This window comes from Mauremys reevesii, linkage group 5 (assembly GCF_016161935.1).
Source record: "Mauremys reevesii isolate NIE-2019 linkage group 5, ASM1616193v1, whole genome shotgun sequence".
Taxonomy (NCBI): Eukaryota; Metazoa; Chordata; order Testudines; family Geoemydidae; genus Mauremys; species Mauremys reevesii.
Genome location: NC_052627.1, coordinates 52,417,225 through 52,435,661, shown reverse-complemented (window position 1 = coordinate 52,435,661; position 18,437 = coordinate 52,417,225). Strand labels below are relative to the sequence as shown.

Here is an 18,437-nt window from a genome sequence, read left to right as displayed (position 1 = left end):
TGTACCTGTTTTTCAGAAACAGTGTAGCTGGGCCAAAGGTGTACTTACAAAATGTTACAGAGCAGATAGAGCCACAGGGCATGTTCAAGGGGACAGCAAACATGTATGTGATATAAGTCAATGAATCTTACACTTGGCTAAATGAATTAAAAGTCCGAGATGTTGCAAAATTGACTGTTTATTAACAGGAAACAAACCAACAATTATTCTACTAAAAATCCACAGATGAATAATGAAAAACCACAAGCCTTTCACAAAAATCCATGGTATAGAGGAGAGGAAAACTCCTCTCTGGAAGTCAGGCTTCCAGAATGCTCTTCCTCACTGCAGTCTATGCACCTGGTATATCCAGGGCCACCTGGGAGGGAGGGGAGTGGGGCAATTTGCCCCAGGCCCCTACGAGAATATAGTATTCCATAGTATTGCAACTTTTTTTTATGGAAGGGGCCCGTGAAATTGCTTTACCCCAGGCCCCCTGAATCCTCTGGGCGGCCCTGGGTATATCCCCTCTCCTCAGTTGAAGTACTCACAAATAACTAAAAAATCTGGCCATAATTCTCCATATACTACAATGATTAAAAGAAATTGGGAGCTGTTTTCTGTAGGGACGCTCCAGCTGAGGCACAAAGACAGCAAACAACTTCTGTGTCTCTTAACTGAGCCCCTTGAGAAATTCTCTTAATTTCCTCTCCCAGCATGTCTTAAATTCTTCACCCTGCAGAACTGTAGGGCTTTTCCTCTGTACTCTGACTGTGCTGAGGTGTTTATTCTGTCAAATGCAACATAACAGAACATCATCGCAAGAATGAATGAGGTGCATAAATTAAATGTTTGAGTATGCAACCTCCAGTTTGTTCAAGCAACTTTAGACAACTGACACTTGTGGCTAAGAAACTGTATTTCCCATAACTGGATATATAGGTAGGCAGAAAGCCTTCACTATCTTGCTAATGATCACTTCACATTGGCTGAAGGGATAGTATCAACCAGCTTCAGAGGGAGAAATGTTTGTCTAGAGACGGTCATTCTCATGGGCAGGAGACGGTCATCCTTTTGAGGGCAGGAAAATAGGTGGGGGGATCCTCCCCCAAAAGGTCGGGGTCTCTCTCTCTCTCTCTCTCTCTCTCTCTCTCAAAAAAAAAGGGGGGGGGGATTTTTTTTTCGGCCTACACTCTGTCGTGATCCTACAAAATAATAACAGCTGCAAAATGGCTTCATGTTACAGTTTTTTAAAGTTCTGGGTCACTGTGGTGGGGTCAGCTTTGTGTTATGGAACCAACAATAGATATATACATGATCTGACCTTTACTAAAAGCTGAGTTTCATTTATCTGTGTTACAGCTGGCAGTCTGTAACACTTGAACGTTGGCTTTGCTGCTACACGTACATTTGGCTTTCTGATTGTTGGTGTCTAATCTTGTACGTCTCACTTTCTGCCCCTTGTCAGTGAACTCTAACAGGCAGGGAACGGTGTGCTTATGTGAATAAGATTTAGTACGGTGATTTTATGCTCCTGTCTATGCACTTTTATAATCCTTATCATATATCAGAAAACAACTTTCAGAACTCCCAATTTTACTACATTCAGAAGCAACTCTTGGGAATGATTGAACAGCTCTATGCTACACTGGGTGGATTTGAATTAAAATATCTTGCTTTTTATTGCAGGCATCTTTTTCATAAATCTTGCGTAGACCCGTGGCTGCTAGACCATCGCACCTGCCCTATGTGTAAAATGAACATTCTAAAAGCTCTAGGGATTCCGGTAAGCATGTCATGCAACAGGCTAGTCAAGTAGAGTGAGACCACCTCCATCCTGTATACATGCCCATCTGTTTGCTATTTAGATTCTCATCCCACATTCATCACCAGGGCACACTGATTTATTAACAGGAACACAAGCAGACATCTGTCTATCTTTTTCTCCCCCTGCCCCCCCCCCCCCCCCCCCGCTTTGGCTGGGAGGGTGTATGTGTGTGTGTCTGTGTTGCTTGGCTGGTTTGTTGAGGGATTGGATTTTTTTAAAGTAATTGTGGCAGGGTTGTACATTCACATACAAACCTTTTCTATTTATTCTTTTACATCAGGGATGGATTTTTTTTTAACTACATTCCTCCTTGTTGCCTCAAAGCAAAGGGTGTACAAATAAAAACTCTCCCGATGTATCATTCTAAGGCAGTTTTGCCACTGATTCTGATGGCAGAAGTCATTGCCTTTTCTGTCGGGTTCCATCCCCGCTCTTGAAGCATCCTTGCGTGTCAACAGTATAAGAAAATGCTAGATTGTTAGTCACTTGGTAAATTCAGATCTGTTGAGAAACCTGCCAAAACTTGCTAATTAACTCTTTGGATTGTATTGTCAAATATACTTAGTACATGTTCTGCCAGCAGGGGCGGCTCCAGGCCCCAGCACGCCAAGCGCGTGCTTGGGGCGGCATGCCGTGGGGGCAGCAGGAGGCTCCGGTGGACCTCCCGCAGACTTGCCTGCGGAGGGTCCGCTGGTCCCACAGCTTCAGTGGAGCACGGGACCAGCAGACCCTCCGCAGGCACCTCTGTGGGAGGTCCACCAGAGCCATGGGACCTGCGACCGGCAGAGTGCCCCCCACAGCGTGCCGCCGTGCTTGGGGCGGCGAAATGGCTAGAGCTGCCCCTGTCTGCCAGCAATGAATTTCCCTAAATTACAGGTATCTCACAGTTCAGTGTCTTCTCCACCGAGAAATTAATCAAGGTTTATGCTATGTGGAAAAGTATCTCCCGACTGTCAAGTTCAACACTGAACCAGTGGTGGTTGGTATGCCAACAGCTGCTGTAAATACACTGTCCCCAAGCTGAGGCAGCAGCATGCCAGCATTACATACCTGAGCGCTACACAAGAGAAATGAGACAAAAGCCAACAGATGTACAAATGAGGACAGCTAATGTAGTTACCCCCAAGAGCAGCAGTGAAATGACGTGGGGACATATAATCCAAATAAATTGCTGAAATGAAAAAAGAGGCTGATACAAGTGCTGAAATTATTATTCTAGGAAATAGCACAATAATAAAATAATCATGCAGGTGTGTCCATTAACTTAGTACAATTATAAAGCCAAAAGGAAGCAAATAATATAATTCTAATGATATATTATAATTAGGCTTTGTGTGTGTTACATATGGAAAAAAACTACAATGAAAGATTGTTAAAGTTGCAAAGTCAAACACTTAGAAATTAGGAAATGTCAGTGTTAAGGCTGCATGTTCAACCTTCATTCAGCCCCCTAGTATGCATTACAATACTATGTTTAAATCCATCATCACATACTATTTTTTCCACTGACCTCCACGTGGGTCATCAGCAGGGTTAGGACCTTAAGATCCACCCCACCGCAGATCTCCAAGTAACTTGCAGCAGTAGTAGGCTGTTATGCTGCATGCAGGCCAGCCATTAGAGGGGGATGAGACACACACTTTCCCAGTGGGTTTCACAGCTATTGCTGACAGCAAAGAAACCACTCAGAACTCCTGCGTTCAGTTCCAGGTTCTGGAGGGTTCTTTTGCCCTTAGCCTTTCTCTGTCTCCTCTGCTCCCTTATTCCTAACTCCCTGCCCCCCAAGATCCAGTCCCTTTATCCCCTTTCCCCTTAAATTCCTGTCCCTGTCCCCCATAATCCTATCACCCCTCCCCACCTTCTCCTCCCCCACCACTGCTTTTCACCCCTCTGCATTCAAGTCAGGATGATTCCTCCTTGCTGCCTGTGCTCCAGCACGAGGAGCATAAAAAGAGCACAGGAGAGACAGTCTCCCTTCTCTGTTATGGCTTCCTATGCCGCAGCAGACCTTGGCTGCCAGGGGGAACAATTGCAGGAAAGTGCTGCTCAGCTCCTGTGTCCCCTGAGCTGGAGCACACTTGGTACTGATGGAGTCTTCAGAGAATGTAGCTGCCAAACTCTTAACAGGTCTCTACTGAGCATGTGTGAACTGATTTTCAGAGGCTCAAACTTGGCAAAATTTGAGCAGAATTTCACAGCGACTGGAAAAAGCACAATCTGTGACACAAAGGTCACCCTCCTTCCCAATTTCAAGTCCTGCTCCAAAGCATGAAGCCACTACAGCTTCTTAATTAAACAGTTGTACAAATTTTGTTAACATGGGCAAAACATATTTTCCCTCTCTAACCTCATTCTCAATTCTTGCTGAACCATTGTAACTGAAACTACCCCCACCACTCCTTTTAAAACAAAACAAAAAAAAATAATCAGTCTGAGGCAAACACCCATCTTGGAAAACTTCAGCTCAAATGGTTGCAGTTTGGCAAAGTTATAAGCAACTGAAAACAGTCTTATAATGGAAAGTGTCAGGAAACCTTGGCTTATAGACAGTGCTACTGGCTCCATTTATAATATAGAATGTCTTCATGCCAGCTGTATGCTTACCTTAGTGGTGTACATTAAAAAGTTGGATTGTGTGAGTATGAATGTGGCATAACATTTCCATTTTAAGAGGAATGTATAATAGTTTTTAATTGATATTCTAAAAGAACTAGATCTAAATTTTCAAATCCATGCATGCCAATTTGGCAATTTCTTCAGAGTTTACTTCATAGTCAAGATTTTTTAAAATGGATGCCTAGAACTAAAGCCTATTTAGGCATGTAAATAACTAGCCTGATTTTCAAAAGTGGTGAGTGCCCAGAAGCTCCCATTAAGACGCATCTCCTATCTGCTGAGGCAGCCTGGTCCCTGGAGGTGTTTCACCCTTAATGAATTCTGCCACCATTTACAGAAGCAAATGTCTGGCCTCAGTCCTTCCACTGGCACACTAATGGTGAATTCAGCCCACAAAGCTTAGCTTCTTCTGGTCTTCGTGTCTAAAGGGAAAACTTTTTTTTTCTTTCAGTTTCAAAGAGCTACATCATTGTTGGGATGATCATATCAAGTAAAATAATCTGCCTTCAGTTCTTACTCCTTCTCTAGAAATGTGATCTGAACATGCAAACAACTGCACTTTTTTTACTAGATTGGTTGAGTTGGAGCCTTTCATTAAGAACCTGATGGAAAGGCCACTCAAATCAGTGGAAAGACTCCCATTTTTAGAATCAGGCCCTAAAAGCACATACATACAGAGAACTAGAGAAACTAATATACCGGGTAAATAACAAAATTTATCAAAATATATTTGTGTCATCTGACAGTAAAAGATATAAATAGTAATTTTAAAAAGCAATATTGGATATAATTAGGATGAAAGTCTACTGTTTAGTTTTTTTCCAAGTAAAATTATATTAAACCTGCATGTAAAAAGGGATCAATTAAATTGAACCATGACATTTGTGCCGCTTTAGTTAATATTTTGTCGGGCTTTCCATTATCTCCTATTTTTAAGGGTTTAAAAATTGGTCATAAAAGCTCATTCTAGCAAAAACTGCAAACAAAAGGGACAAGAAGAGCAAATGGATAACTGTGGGTGGGGAACATTTAAACATTTGCTTAGTTATAGTGGTTATAACATTGTTGTATAACCCTCAAAACCAAATTTGATTTTAAAATGAACTTTCAAAGGCTTCCAACAACGGTTTGAAAAGAAATCTAATGGAAAAAAATGTTGATGTTCGTGCCCAGCAATTTTTGTCCCCCGTCCTATAAGTAAACATATGCATAGCTTTACACACATGAATACTCCCAGTTCAATGGGGCTCATGTCTTTCCAGGATAAAGCCTTTTCTTTGCTCAAAGTTGCTTAAAATGTTTTATGCTTGCAGATACACTATGTCTTCATGCCAACTATTATTTAGTCTCTTCCCCAACTCTAAAGCCTCCAAACTGGTTTAGGCTTTTTGTTGTTTGACTACATTTCGTGCCCGTATTGGCCTTATCAGCCACCTGCGGACGCACTGTGGACAGCTCACAACCTGCTAGATGTCAAGGTCTTCTTCGAAAACGATGGACGAACATCATCACATTCTATACTTTAGTCTGGGAACACAAAATCATCTGAGGATTGTTTAAATGAACATGCTCTTTTATTATGAACCATTTTAAAATAATACTAAGTTTGTAACATAGAATCATAAAAATGTAGAGCTGGAAAGAGCCTCGAGAAGTGATCTAGTCCAGCCCCCTCCACTGAGGCAGGGCCAACTATGCCTAGAGCATGCTTGGCAGGTGTTTGTCTAACCTGTTTTTAAAAACCTCCACTAACACAAATTTCACAATCTCCCTTAGAAGCCTATTCCAATACTTAATTATCCTTATAGTTAGGAAGCTTTTCCTAATATCTAACCTAAATCTTTCTTGCTGCAGATTAAGCCAATTCCTTCTTGTTCTTTCTTCAGTGGACATGGAGAGCAATTGATCACCATCTTCGTTATAACAGCCTTTAACATATTAGAGGGGTCCTGACAGTCTTCAAAGTCTTCTTTTCTCAAGACTAAAATGCCCCATTTTTTAACCTTTCCTCATAGGTTAGGTGTTCATTACTGAAGTCTCCTCTGGACTGTCTCCAGTTTGTCCACATCTTTCCTAAAACGTGGTGCCCAAAACTGGACACAGTACTCCAGCTGAGGCCTCACTAGTGCCGAGTTGGACAATTATCTCCTGTGTTTTATATATGAAACCTGTTAATATGCCCCATAATATTAGCGCTCTTATTTATTTATTTTGCAACTGTTTCACATTGTTGGCTCATGTTCAATTTGTGATCCACTACAACCTCCAGATCCTCCTCAACACTACAGCCTCGCCAGTTATTCCCCATTTTGTATTTGTACATCTGACTTTTCCTTCTAAGTGAAGAACTTTACATTTGTCTTTATTGAATTTCATCTTGTTGATATCAGACCAGTTCTCCAGTTTGTCAGTCATTTTGAATTATAATCCTACCCTCCAAAAAACTTGCAAACCCTCCCACCTTAGCATCATCTACAGATTTTATAAGCCTAGTCTCCACTCCATTATAAAAATCATTAATGGAAAATGTTGAATAATTCTGGATCCAGGACAGACCCTGTGGGACCACACTAGATACATCTTCCCAGTTTGACAGCAAACTATTGATAACTACTCTTTTGAGTACGATCTTTCAGCCAATTATGCACCCACTTTATAAAAATTTCATCTAGACCACGTTTCCCTGATTTGCTTATGCGACTGTCACATGGGACTTTATGAAAAGCCTTACTAAAATCATGATGTATCACATCTACTGTTTTCTCCCTTGTTCTTGACAAATCTATGTTGGTTATTATCTATTACTCTATTATCCACTAATTAGGCAATACAAATTGATTATTTAATAACTTATTCCAGTATCTTTGCAGGTATCAAAGTTCAGCTGACTGGTCTATAATTCCCTGGGTCCTTTTTGTTCCTTTTTTTAAAGATAGGTACTGTTTGCCCTTCTCCAGTCCTCTAGGACCTCACCCATCCTCCATGAGTTCTCAAAGATAATTGTTAATGGTTCTGAGATTGCTGCAGCTAGTTCTTTTAAGTACCTTAAGAGTGAATTTCGTCAGGGCCTGCTGGCTTGAATATATCTAACTTATCTAAATATTCGTTACCCTGCTCTTTCTCTATTCTGGCTTGTGTTCTTTTCCCCTAATTAATATTAATTGTGTAAAGCATCTGGTCACAATTAATCTTTTTAGTGAAGACTGAAGGAAAATAGGCAATAAACGCTACAGCCTGCTTGATGTCATCTGTTATTAGCTCTCCTTCCCACTAAGTAGTAGACCTATACACCATCTTTTTCTTTCTCCTAATGTATTTGTAGAAGTTCTTCTTATTCCCTTTTATATCCCTTACTAGGAGTAACACATTTTGTGCCTCAGCCTTTCTGATTTTGCCCCTATGTGCTCGTGCCATTCTTTGCTATTCATCCTTAGCAATTTGTCCATGTTTCCAGTTTTTGTAGGTTACTTTTTTTTTATTTATTTCAGGCCATGAAAGAGCTCCCGATTGAGCCATGTTGGCTTTTTATTGCTAATCTTATCTTTCTTTTGCATCGGGGTAGCTTGTTGTTGTGCTTTTAATAGTGTCGTTTTGAGAAACTGCCAGCTTTCATGAACTTTTTTCCCTTAGATTTTTTTATCATGGGACATTACCTGTCAGCTCTCTGAGTTGTTAAAGTCTGCACTTTTTTTAAGTCCATTATACTGGCATGAAACAACAAAAGACAGGAAATTCACAGGAAAGGGTGAAACAGGACTGATTGAGTAAAGCACTTGGGCACAGGTTTAGCTTTAAAAACATGAGCTGTCTCATTTTCTTCAGTGGGACTACTCAGATACTTGAAGTTAACAATGTTTAAATGCTTTGCTAGATCAGGGCCTCTGAATCAGATTTTCAAAAGTATTTAGGCGACTATCGATGCAGATGCTCAGCTAGTGGAATTTTCAAAAGTGCCTAAGCAGATTAGGCACCTAAATACATTTGAAAATCTTCCCTATAGTGTCTGCTAACTTTTTTACGACTAACAGGATATTTGTGTAACTGCAGTTCTATCTGAATATGCCCCTTTATGCTTATAGGTGCTGTTGAACACCTTGCACACAATACCCTAATCTTTGAATTTTCCTCGTTTTTATTAGTTTATGGCCTAACCTTAAGGCGTTATTTCTGAAGTGGCTGTGCAAGCTCCACCTCTCCCTGCTATGGAGAGAGCAGACCTGACACCTTTGCTGAAAGGCTTAGGGGAGTCTGCATTCTCATGTACAGCAAAGGGAATTTACTCCCACAATTGCCATTAGTGTTCAGAGGGGAACTCTCCAGAAATAATCAGTCTGACATTCAGGAAATAAACCAATACAGAAATACTTGAAAGATGAGTAAATTCTACTGCAATTTGGTCATCTCAGCTTGACCAGTGAGTTGCTGTCTAGAGGATATTAACAGAGGTCTTGGCACCAAAACACACAAGCTCTGTAACCATCTGCTTTAAATGCATCTGAATCACTTTTCCAGTAGCCCTGAATTTACTGAGTGTATGCATTTATAGGCATGAGTTTTAATCCTGAGCTAAACAGTCATTTTACCTTTGTTTTTGTTTTTTAATTCATTTGGTTTCTCTGGGACCACAATACAGGGAAGACTCCTGAAATTCCCATTACAATGAATTCTTTATTCTTTCTCATTATTTTCAGCTATAAGAAATGAAGTACAGTATAGGCAAAATGTAAGTCTTTTAATATTGAAAACATTTTTCCTTCTTTTAGCAATAGCTATATACACCCCTTTTCCACCCCTCATACAAATGTGCACACATGCAGTTCTTATCAGTTCCCCGCCTTCACTTAAGTCTCTGATATCAGCTCTATAATATGTATATTTTAAGGCTTAAAAGTACAAAATTCCCTGCAGTTAGTACCTGTGTTTATGTTCATAATCTGCCTCAGGCAGATCATATCAATATATGTGCTCATTTACTCCATGACACACTCCCCCAAACTTTTTGTTTTTCTGTGAGGAAGCAAACATCAATTTTCTGGGCAAGACTTTTTCATACTAAACATTTCCACTGCACACTGCAAGATAGTATTCCTACAAATACTATTAAGAGGATCGAGGTATGTAGAAAGCAAATAAACTATGTATTTATTGGATATTACTATTTAAGGGCCCGATATTGCACTATTTATTGTAGTCCCATTTAAATCAGTGAGGCATCAGTAATAAGCACAAGACATAATAGGAAGTGATTGCAGGATGGGGCCCTAAAGGAGTGGGTGAGAGGAAAAAAATCTAAATTAATTAACTAGAACCACTTATGTATAAGTTCAGGAAGAAAATCTACAGCAGTTATTTCCTTTAAGACTGATTAAAAGATAGGAAACAAAGGGTAGGAATAAATGGTCAGTTTTCAGAATGGAGAGAGGTAAATAGTGGTGTCCCCCAAAGATCTGTACTGGGCCCAGTCCTATTCAACATATTCATAAATGATCTGGAAAAAGGGGTAAATAGCGAGGTGGCAAACTTGCATATGATACAAAACTACTCAGGATAGTTAAGTCCCAGGTAGACTGCGAAGAGCTACAAAAGGATCTCTCAAAACTGGGTGACTGGGCAATAAAATGGCAGATGAAATTCAATGTTGATAAATGCAAAGTGATGCACATTGGAAAACATAATCCCAACTATACGTATAAAATGATGGGGTCTAAATTTGCTGTTACCACTCAAGAAAGCAATCTTGGAGTCATTGTTTTCAGAGAATGAAAACATCCACTCAATGTGCAGTGGCTGTCAAAAAAGTGAACAGAATGTTGGGAATCATTAAGAAAGGGATAGATAATAAAACAGAATATACCATATTACCTCCGTATAAATCCATGGTACGTGCACACCTTGAATACTGCATGCAGATGTGGTCACCTCATCTCAAAAAAGATGTACAGGAATTGGAAAAGGTTCAGAAAAAGGCAACAAAAATTATTAAGGTTATGGAACAGTTGCCATATGAGGAGAGAGTAATAAGACCGGGACTTTTCAGCTTGCAAAAGAGACAACTACGGTGGGAAATGATAGAGGTTTATAAAATCATGACTCATGTGGAGAAAGTAAATAAGGAAGTGTTGTTTACTCATTCTCATAACACAAGAACTAGGGGTCACCAAATGAAATTAATAGGCAACAGATTTAAAACAAACAAAAGGAAGTATTTTTTCACACAATGCACAGTCAGCCTGTGAACTCCTTGACAGAGGAGGATATTGTGAAGGCCAAAATTATAACAGGGTTCAAAAAAGAACTAGATAAATTCCTGGAGGATAGTTCCATCTATGGATATTAGCCAGGATGGACAGGGATGGTGTTCCTAGCCTCTGTTTGCCAGAAGCTGGAAATGGGCGATGGGATGGATCACTTGATTACCTGTTCTGTTCATTCCCTCTGGGGCACCTGGCATTGGCCACTGTCGGAAGACAGGATACTGGGCTAGAAGGACCTTTGGTCTGACCTAGTATGGCTGTTCTTATGTTAATATGAAAATAAAAACACTAAGGCTTTTTTGTTTATGTTTAAAGTTAAGAGGTCCATTTCTGCTCATATATTTTATATATGCATAATTCCAACTAGAACACTAGGAGCCAAACAAATATTTGAAGGCAGAGTTAGCTCCTAAAGTAAGGTGGCTAAAATTTTCAGAAGCCTGAGTCCCATTTTTAAGTGATTTAGGCAGTTAGCAGTCAATGAAGGTGAATGGTACTTAGTCCCCTAAATCATTTAAGAGATTTTGAAAATTTTACCCAGCTTCTTTCTTGTAACTATAGTCCTTAATATTTTCTCTGTAGAATAAAAGCTCAAAGACTTTTCTTTTTGTTTCCATTAGCCAAATGCGGATTGCATAGATGATATACCTCCAGATTTTGAAGCTTCCATAGGAGGACCACCAACTAATCAGATTACAGGAGCTAGTGATATAACCGTGAATGAAAGCTCTGTAGCTCTGGATCCTCCTGTCCGGACTGTGGGAGTACTACAAGTCATCCAGGATGCAGATCCTCTTCCCCAGGTTGGGGAGGGTAACTTCACAACAAGTAGTAAGTTTCTCCTTCTGGCAGAGTTTGCCCTGAAAATAGTATGCAGAAACCTGAATCACAGAGAAATGTATAGATGTGTGGGGCTTGGAATATTGTTTTTACTACTTTAAATTTCACTGAAATCTAGAGGATAAGTAACGTGGCTTAAAATGGCACCTTTGAATTATCATGGAATATTACTGTATCACAGATACTCTGAACCCAGTGTGCAAATGAATGGATTGAATCAAATAGAATAGCAAAATGAAATGCATGGAAGAATAATCTAGACTAAGTAGAAAGAGGCCCTTTCTATTAACACAAAGTAGACTAAAGTTATAGACATCTTTACATGTTGTTTGACAGTGAATCCTTTTAACAAGGCCTTCCTTGATAATCTCCACCTATAACCCAGCTCCTTTGTTAAATTCATTTGTTGGATGCCCTTGTCTGCCGAGTTTAGCTAGTCCTTATCCCCTGGTCTGCCTTTCTTTGATGTACTATTTGTTATATATGAAGAGTTTCACTCTTGCTTCAATAACATAAAATAGATTAACAGATTCCAAGGCCAAAAGACCATTGTGATCATCTAGTCTAACCTCCTGTATAAAACAGTCCAGAGAACTTCCCCAAAATAATTGCTAGAGCACATTTTTTTAGAAAAGCATCCAATCTTGATACTAAAATTGCCAGAGATGAAAAATTCACCACAACCCTTGGTAAATTGTTCCAATGGTTAATTGCCTCACTGTTATAAAATCTACGCCTTATTTCCATTCTGACTTTGTCTAGCTTCAGCTTCCAGCCTTTTTAAATATATTATACTTTTCTCTGTTAGATTGGAGAGCCCATTTTTTAATATTTATTCCCCATGTAGGTGCATGTCAACTGCAATTAAGTTATTCCTTATCCTTCTCTTTGTTTAGCTAAATAGATTGTGCTCCATGTGTCTCACTATTTTCTAATCCATGTTTTCTAATCCTTTAATCATTCTCCTGGCTCTTCTCTGAATCCTCTTCAATTTTTCAATATCCTTCTTGAATTATGCAGCAACAGTCACACTTGTGCCAAGAACAGAGCTAAAATAACCTCTCTACTCCTACTCAAGGTTCCCCTGTTAATGTGATCCTTGGATGCATAAGCTCTTTTGGCCATAACATCACACTGGGACTTCATGTTCATCTGATTATCCACCAAAACTCCTAAATCTTTTTCAGAGTCACTGCTTCTCAGAAGAGAGTCCCCATCCGATAAATATGGCCTACATATGTTGTTCCTTGATGTATATTTTTATAAAATAAAAGGTAAAGCTACTGTAGGACACTTTCTTGAAATCAAGAAAAAAAAGTATATTTTGATTCCTTTTGTGATTTTTCATTGTCGTCTTTACATCACTGGAAGCTTTACTTTTTATTTCTTGAAAACTATTCTTAGTTTTTCAAAAGGAGTGTTGGTCCTTTTTTTACTACTTTAATGGACACCGTTCATGCTGACAATCCCAAAATGTCATCCCTATCCTGTCGCTAAAAGTAACATTTTGTGTTCAAAATCTTCCTCTGACAGTTTAAGAAAATGATTGTCAGCTCTCCAAAATGAGGGCTGTCTGTCTGCAAATTCTAGTTGTAGGCAAAAATAACAGACAACTGGAAATTTTGTATATACATGACTGAAGCATGTACATGCACGTTGTTGGGCATACGAACAGAAAAGTAACACTCGTGTGTGTACTCGATGTGGGATAGAGTAATGTGACAAAACATTGGTTTCGGTGTAAAACTTGCCTAGGTCCTAAGAAATTCTGGATATTTAACTATGTTTACTTAACATTGCTATATGCTACCCTAGTGGGATATGGTGGTTGAACTTTCTTACTTTCCTGTAAGTGAAAAAGAAAGGAAAGTAACAACATGAAGGGAGAGAGACAAGACAAGATGAGCATGGAGAGGACTGTTCCTAAATGGCCTTCCCAGAGATCCCTCTTCCTTTTTGTTGTCTTACTTCCTTTAGTTCTTTCTCTTATTACCACGCTGCATGAGTCATCTATACTGCTCTGTTGTGTCAGCTTCTCCCAGCAGTGGAATGCCAATGAAACTAACTTTCTGATCTCCTAAGTGCTGACTTTTATTACTCCATGGAGTGAGTGGTTAGTCATTTTCACCTGAGCACGGCATCATAGCAAGGAAACAGAGGATTTAGGGGAAGTGGTGCAATATTCAAGGTGGAGGAGAAAAATGGTCTCACCGTGGCCTTTCATACCATCCTGGCCCTCAGGTCTCTGTTGGCTCCATTCTTGTGATCCAGTAAGGGATTTAAAATGACAACTTTCCTTCTTTCTGGAGAAGAAGTCCTAGTCTTTCTGAAAGAAAAGGACTCACTTTAGTTTTGGTTTTTTGCATGATCAAAATCATGGAACCAGCAGGAGAGCAGTGACAATGTTATGTGCATACAGACTCCCACATGCATGGTGCCAGCCCAAGAGCTGGTGTGATAAGACTTGCTCAGGCCTTGTCTTGTTGGGCTGATCAGTTTTAATCAATGAGAGATATTTTAGATGAGTGGTTAGTTTTAAGTTAGTAAAATTTTCTTCCTTTGTATCTTGACAGTGCCCCGGTTAAATGTTGTGCTTTTCGTGATTGATTTCACTGTGAAATTAAGATTTTTATTTGATGGTACAAAATTTTTTACTAAGGATGTTAAGCAGTATTCTGATGTTTTGCTGGTGTCACACCAGAGTAACACCACTCAAGCAAGTAGTTACTCCAGATGTATAGCATTGTATGTAATTGGATTACCCCCACTGTTCTTCATTTTATCATAAAATAATAATATGGGATATAAGATATCCATTTGAGAGGAGTGCAGAATGTCTTCAGTTCTGTTCTGTTGGTCTACCTCACTGACATACTTGGTTGTACTACAAACAGTGGGCTAGATATGCAGATCAGGCACAGGACTCAACACAGGGATATGTTACATTTGTTGGCCCCCCAACACAATAGAGCATTTTCACAGCTACTGTACTTTGCATTCAACTATGACAGCAGCTAAGGCGCCATTACACCAGCCAGAGAGTGTAGCAGTGCGCCAGCCACTCCCCTTTTCCACCCATCTTGCTCTCAATAAGTATCCTGCAAGGATTCGGAGGGAACTGATGTCAGGGCAGCTACACTGGATCTACACCACTGGGGGAACAAAAAGGAACTCTTCAACTGACTAAAGCAGCATGGAAGTGTTCTTTGGTTCTCTAGTACCCACTCATCCACCCTATTTAGACTCTGTGGTTCTCATATTAGGGAGTCAGTTCCTTATCCTTCATTTAACAAGAAAACCAGCACAGGATAACTGATGTTGCTTTCCGTCATTCTAATAGCAGCAGAGGTAATGTATCCCTATCAGAGAATCCTACTGAAAATGGCAAAGCCAGAAAACAAAGCTAAGGGGGAGAGATTCTCTCTCCTGGTCCAGAGCCCGGGGCTGGTTGCAGGGCACTGGAAGGAAGTGCTGCTGTGACTTTTGAAAAGAACCAGACTAGGCCCTGAACTGGGCAGGGGGAAATCTCCCCTTCATAAGCACCTGCATTGATAGGATAATTGCCTGTAGCACTGTGGAGATTCTGAATGGTGCTGCAGCCTATTGGCAGCTGTTGGCTGTGGTAACTTAAGCAGCTTTTAAGTGCGTCGAGCAGTTGCATCAACCCTCAGAACAACCAGAATCAGGAAGGCATACTGGAAACTTAAAGCCACCTTAGCCAGCTTCAGTGCCCTGGGCTGAATGTGTATGTCCTGCACTTAGCACACAATCTCATCCGTGGTATTCTGATTTGGTGCTTGGTTTTTCAGTTAATGGTTGAGCAGCAATATTATTTATTAGGGCTGGTCCACACTAAGAAGCAGGGTCGAACTAGGGTACGCAAATTCAGCTACGTGAATAGCGTAGCTGAATTCGAAGTACCCTAGTTCGAACTACTCACCCGTCCAGACGCCGCGGAATCGAAGTCCGCGGCTCCAAGGTCGACTCCGCCACCGCCTTTTGCAGTGGTGGAGTACCGGAGTTCGAACTATGGCTTCCGGAGTTCGAACTATCGCGTCCAGATTAGACGCGATAGTTCGAACTCCGAGAAGTCGAACTCACCGCGTCGACCCGTAAGTGTAGACTAGCCCATAGTTATACATGATTATTAGACTTTGTTCTTTTCAAGATTACATTTAATGCTTGAACATTGTTTGGCATGGTTGGGTGCTCAAGCTTACATCATCTCAAGAATGCGTCCATATGGTCTGATTCACAATAGTATTCAGCAACTGGACCCTGTTGTTCAGTTTGCAAAGGGCTGGCAGTAAATTAACCCCTTCATGTTCGTTTGGGAGTTAGGGGCCTGAGTTTCAAAGGTGGTGAGAACTCACAACTCCAGTTGACTTCAGAGGGAGCTGCAAGTGTTCCACCCCTCTGAAATGAAGCCCTAGAGTTCTCAAACAGAACACAGTGTTAACCCAGTTTGAGGGGCAGGGGGGGACAGTTATAGCCAATACACACTACAACTTAAACCAAGTTATAAGGGGTCAAAGGGCAACCACGGTTTAACTGACTTGGTTATAGCTGTATTATAGACATGGCTTTAAACAACAAGAATTATGTCAGAATTTTATTCACTAATTGTATTGAATAGTTCCAGTGTGGTCAAAGACCTAGAACCATAGAGCTTTCCCCCACTTCCCCCCATCCAACCCCAACGTGAGCTTGGTTTGTTTGTGATTTTACAAATAATGGCTCTGGCTGCTGCTAGGAATATTTGCAGAGGTATTCGATTCTCTCCCCCTCCCCCTTCTGTTAAACAGAAGAGTGCTCCTGGGCTGAGTCTGCACCGGAGATTTGCATGGTTTCTTATGATTGAAGCTGTGCGAGCTGCAGCCATGCAGTGTGTACAGAGTACACTGCATCCAAACCCTGCACTTGCTGCCACTGTTGTAGCTTCTGTGGATTGTTGTGCTTATCCCACAATGCTGTTGGTTTTTCTTTCTGTTACTGGTTGGGGGTTTCTTTATTTCCTGACAGGATCCAGAGGCAGGGACCCTCCGAAAGTGGTTCTGGAGGAAGGACATTTTCATAGTTGCTGCATATATGGGATGAAATCCTGTATCCATTGACGTTAATGGCAAAACTCCCATTGACTTCATTGGGGCCAAGATTTCATCCATGCAGTTTTGCTGGTGCTATTACTTTATTTTTGTGAATGTGGTCAGGGGACATTTTCCTCCTCTTCTGAATAGAGAATTTCTTCCTCAAGGCCCTTAGTAACTTTCCTGGCCATGAAGAGCTAGATGGAACTCATTGTAGAATCTACCTTTACCACCCCTTATTAAAAATCAAGATCAGATTTTTTGCATGGTAGCTCAGAGCCCTAAGTAAAGGACCAGGAGATATGCTCAACCAATCTCATTACAACACCCAGCACAGTGGGGCCCCAGTCTTCAAGGAAATGTTTGTTAGGTGTTGTTAATAATAGGATTTGTATGCTAAATCCTTGAGTATCCTTTTTCAGTCCCTGCATGTATCAGCTGATATCGCATTTTAAGATTAGACAGAGAGAGAGAGAGAGAGAGAGAGAGAGAGAATTTCTTTAGTTTTATATTCAGCTCAGCTATGGATTTTCTGTTTCAAGAATCAGTGACCCTGTTAATCTTAAAGTCTGCAAAGTGTCAAATCTCTTTTCCCATTCCCTCACCTGTAGTAATGGTCACACTGCATTGTTTTTTATTAGTGGGCTATTCTGCAATAAGTGCTATCATATCTGGAAATGTCATAGCACCATAGAGCAAGAGCAATTCCATGCAAATGTAAATGGTACAGCAGGGGTTAGATTGTGGCATTTAGCCACAGCCTCAAATAACGGGTGATGCTGAGATGAACTGCCCCCAAGGGAGCTGCAGGAGGGTTTTGCCTTGGTGAGCACATGGGGAGTGTACACATGACAATGTCCCTTTGAATGGTGCAGCATGCTTCCCTTTCTGGAGACTGCCAGCTCCTTGAGTTAGTGCAGACAGCGTTCAAGGCCATCTCTCCTCCCCTCCTTACCCCTTTTGGAGCAATTTGTTCCTCTGAGCATGGAATACTTGCATTTCCACAAGCATAGAAATTGCAGTTATCCCTGGCTTTACATAGAGTGCCCAAAGTCAGCTCCTTTCAAAGAAGGCTCCTTCCCGCACCCATGCTTGTGCCAGGTCAGGCATAATCAGCATTATGTGTCTGGGTTAAAAATACTGTAGTTCTCTTATGAAAAGAACAGCTAGAGACTCTAGCTGTTCTTTTCATAAGAGAACTAGAGTGTGTGTATGTATATACACACACATTTGGCATTTGGAGAAAAATAAAGCATTCATGAACTTTTGTTTCATCCGTGATCATATGGACATTTCCCAGTTCACATGGTGTTTGCTATTTTTGGTAACAGTTAATGCATGTGCATTTTCAGACTTCATGCACTGTTCATATTTTATTTCTTGGTCAAGCCTATAAATACCTCTGGCCTTCAAGCTTTACAAGCCCCAAAGGGACATATGTACTGACTCCACCTGTTTAAGAGAATGATTGGCATGCTGCAAAGGGCCTGCTAAATTCAACTCCTCCTTGCCCCAACTCTGGAAACTCCCCAGGCAACTCCAGAAAGAGAGAGGGTCCTGAGTTGAGGTAACCACTGTGCTCAGAACTGAAGACAGCTGGGTAACCTGGGAGGTCCACAGATTTTATGTGGACCTGAAGCTGAGCTATGTGAGTAATGTGTTCTCTGGTTTATTGGCAATTCCAAAAAAGTAGAAGAAAAATTGCTACAAGTCAAACTTGAAGCATTTGATTTTGAAAATGTCAAAATGAAACATTCCAACTTCTTCCGATTTTTTTTTGTTTTACACAGAACAATTTGGTGAAACCAACGCAAATTCTCAAAATGTTTTAGT

At 40.6% G+C, this 18,437-nt stretch overlaps 1 protein-coding gene across 5 annotated transcripts in view; it reads left to right on the top strand.

The window, feature by feature from the left end:
• RNF150 (ring finger protein 150) overlaps nt 1-18,437 on the top strand; it is a 181,683-nt gene that overhangs the window by 121,292 nt on the left and 41,954 nt on the right. For all 5 annotated transcript variants that reach the window (XR_005599245.1, XM_039541183.1, XM_039541182.1 and 2 more), the window contains exons 5-6: nt 1,669-1,765; nt 11,298-11,508. Coding sequence is in view for 4 of the 5 variants with exons in the window: in XM_039541183.1 (XP_039397117.1) it covers nt 1,669-1,765; nt 11,298-11,508 (308 nt within the window). In the remaining variant the exon portion in view is untranslated. The remainder of the gene's footprint in view (nt 1-1,668; nt 1,766-11,297; nt 11,509-18,437) is intronic.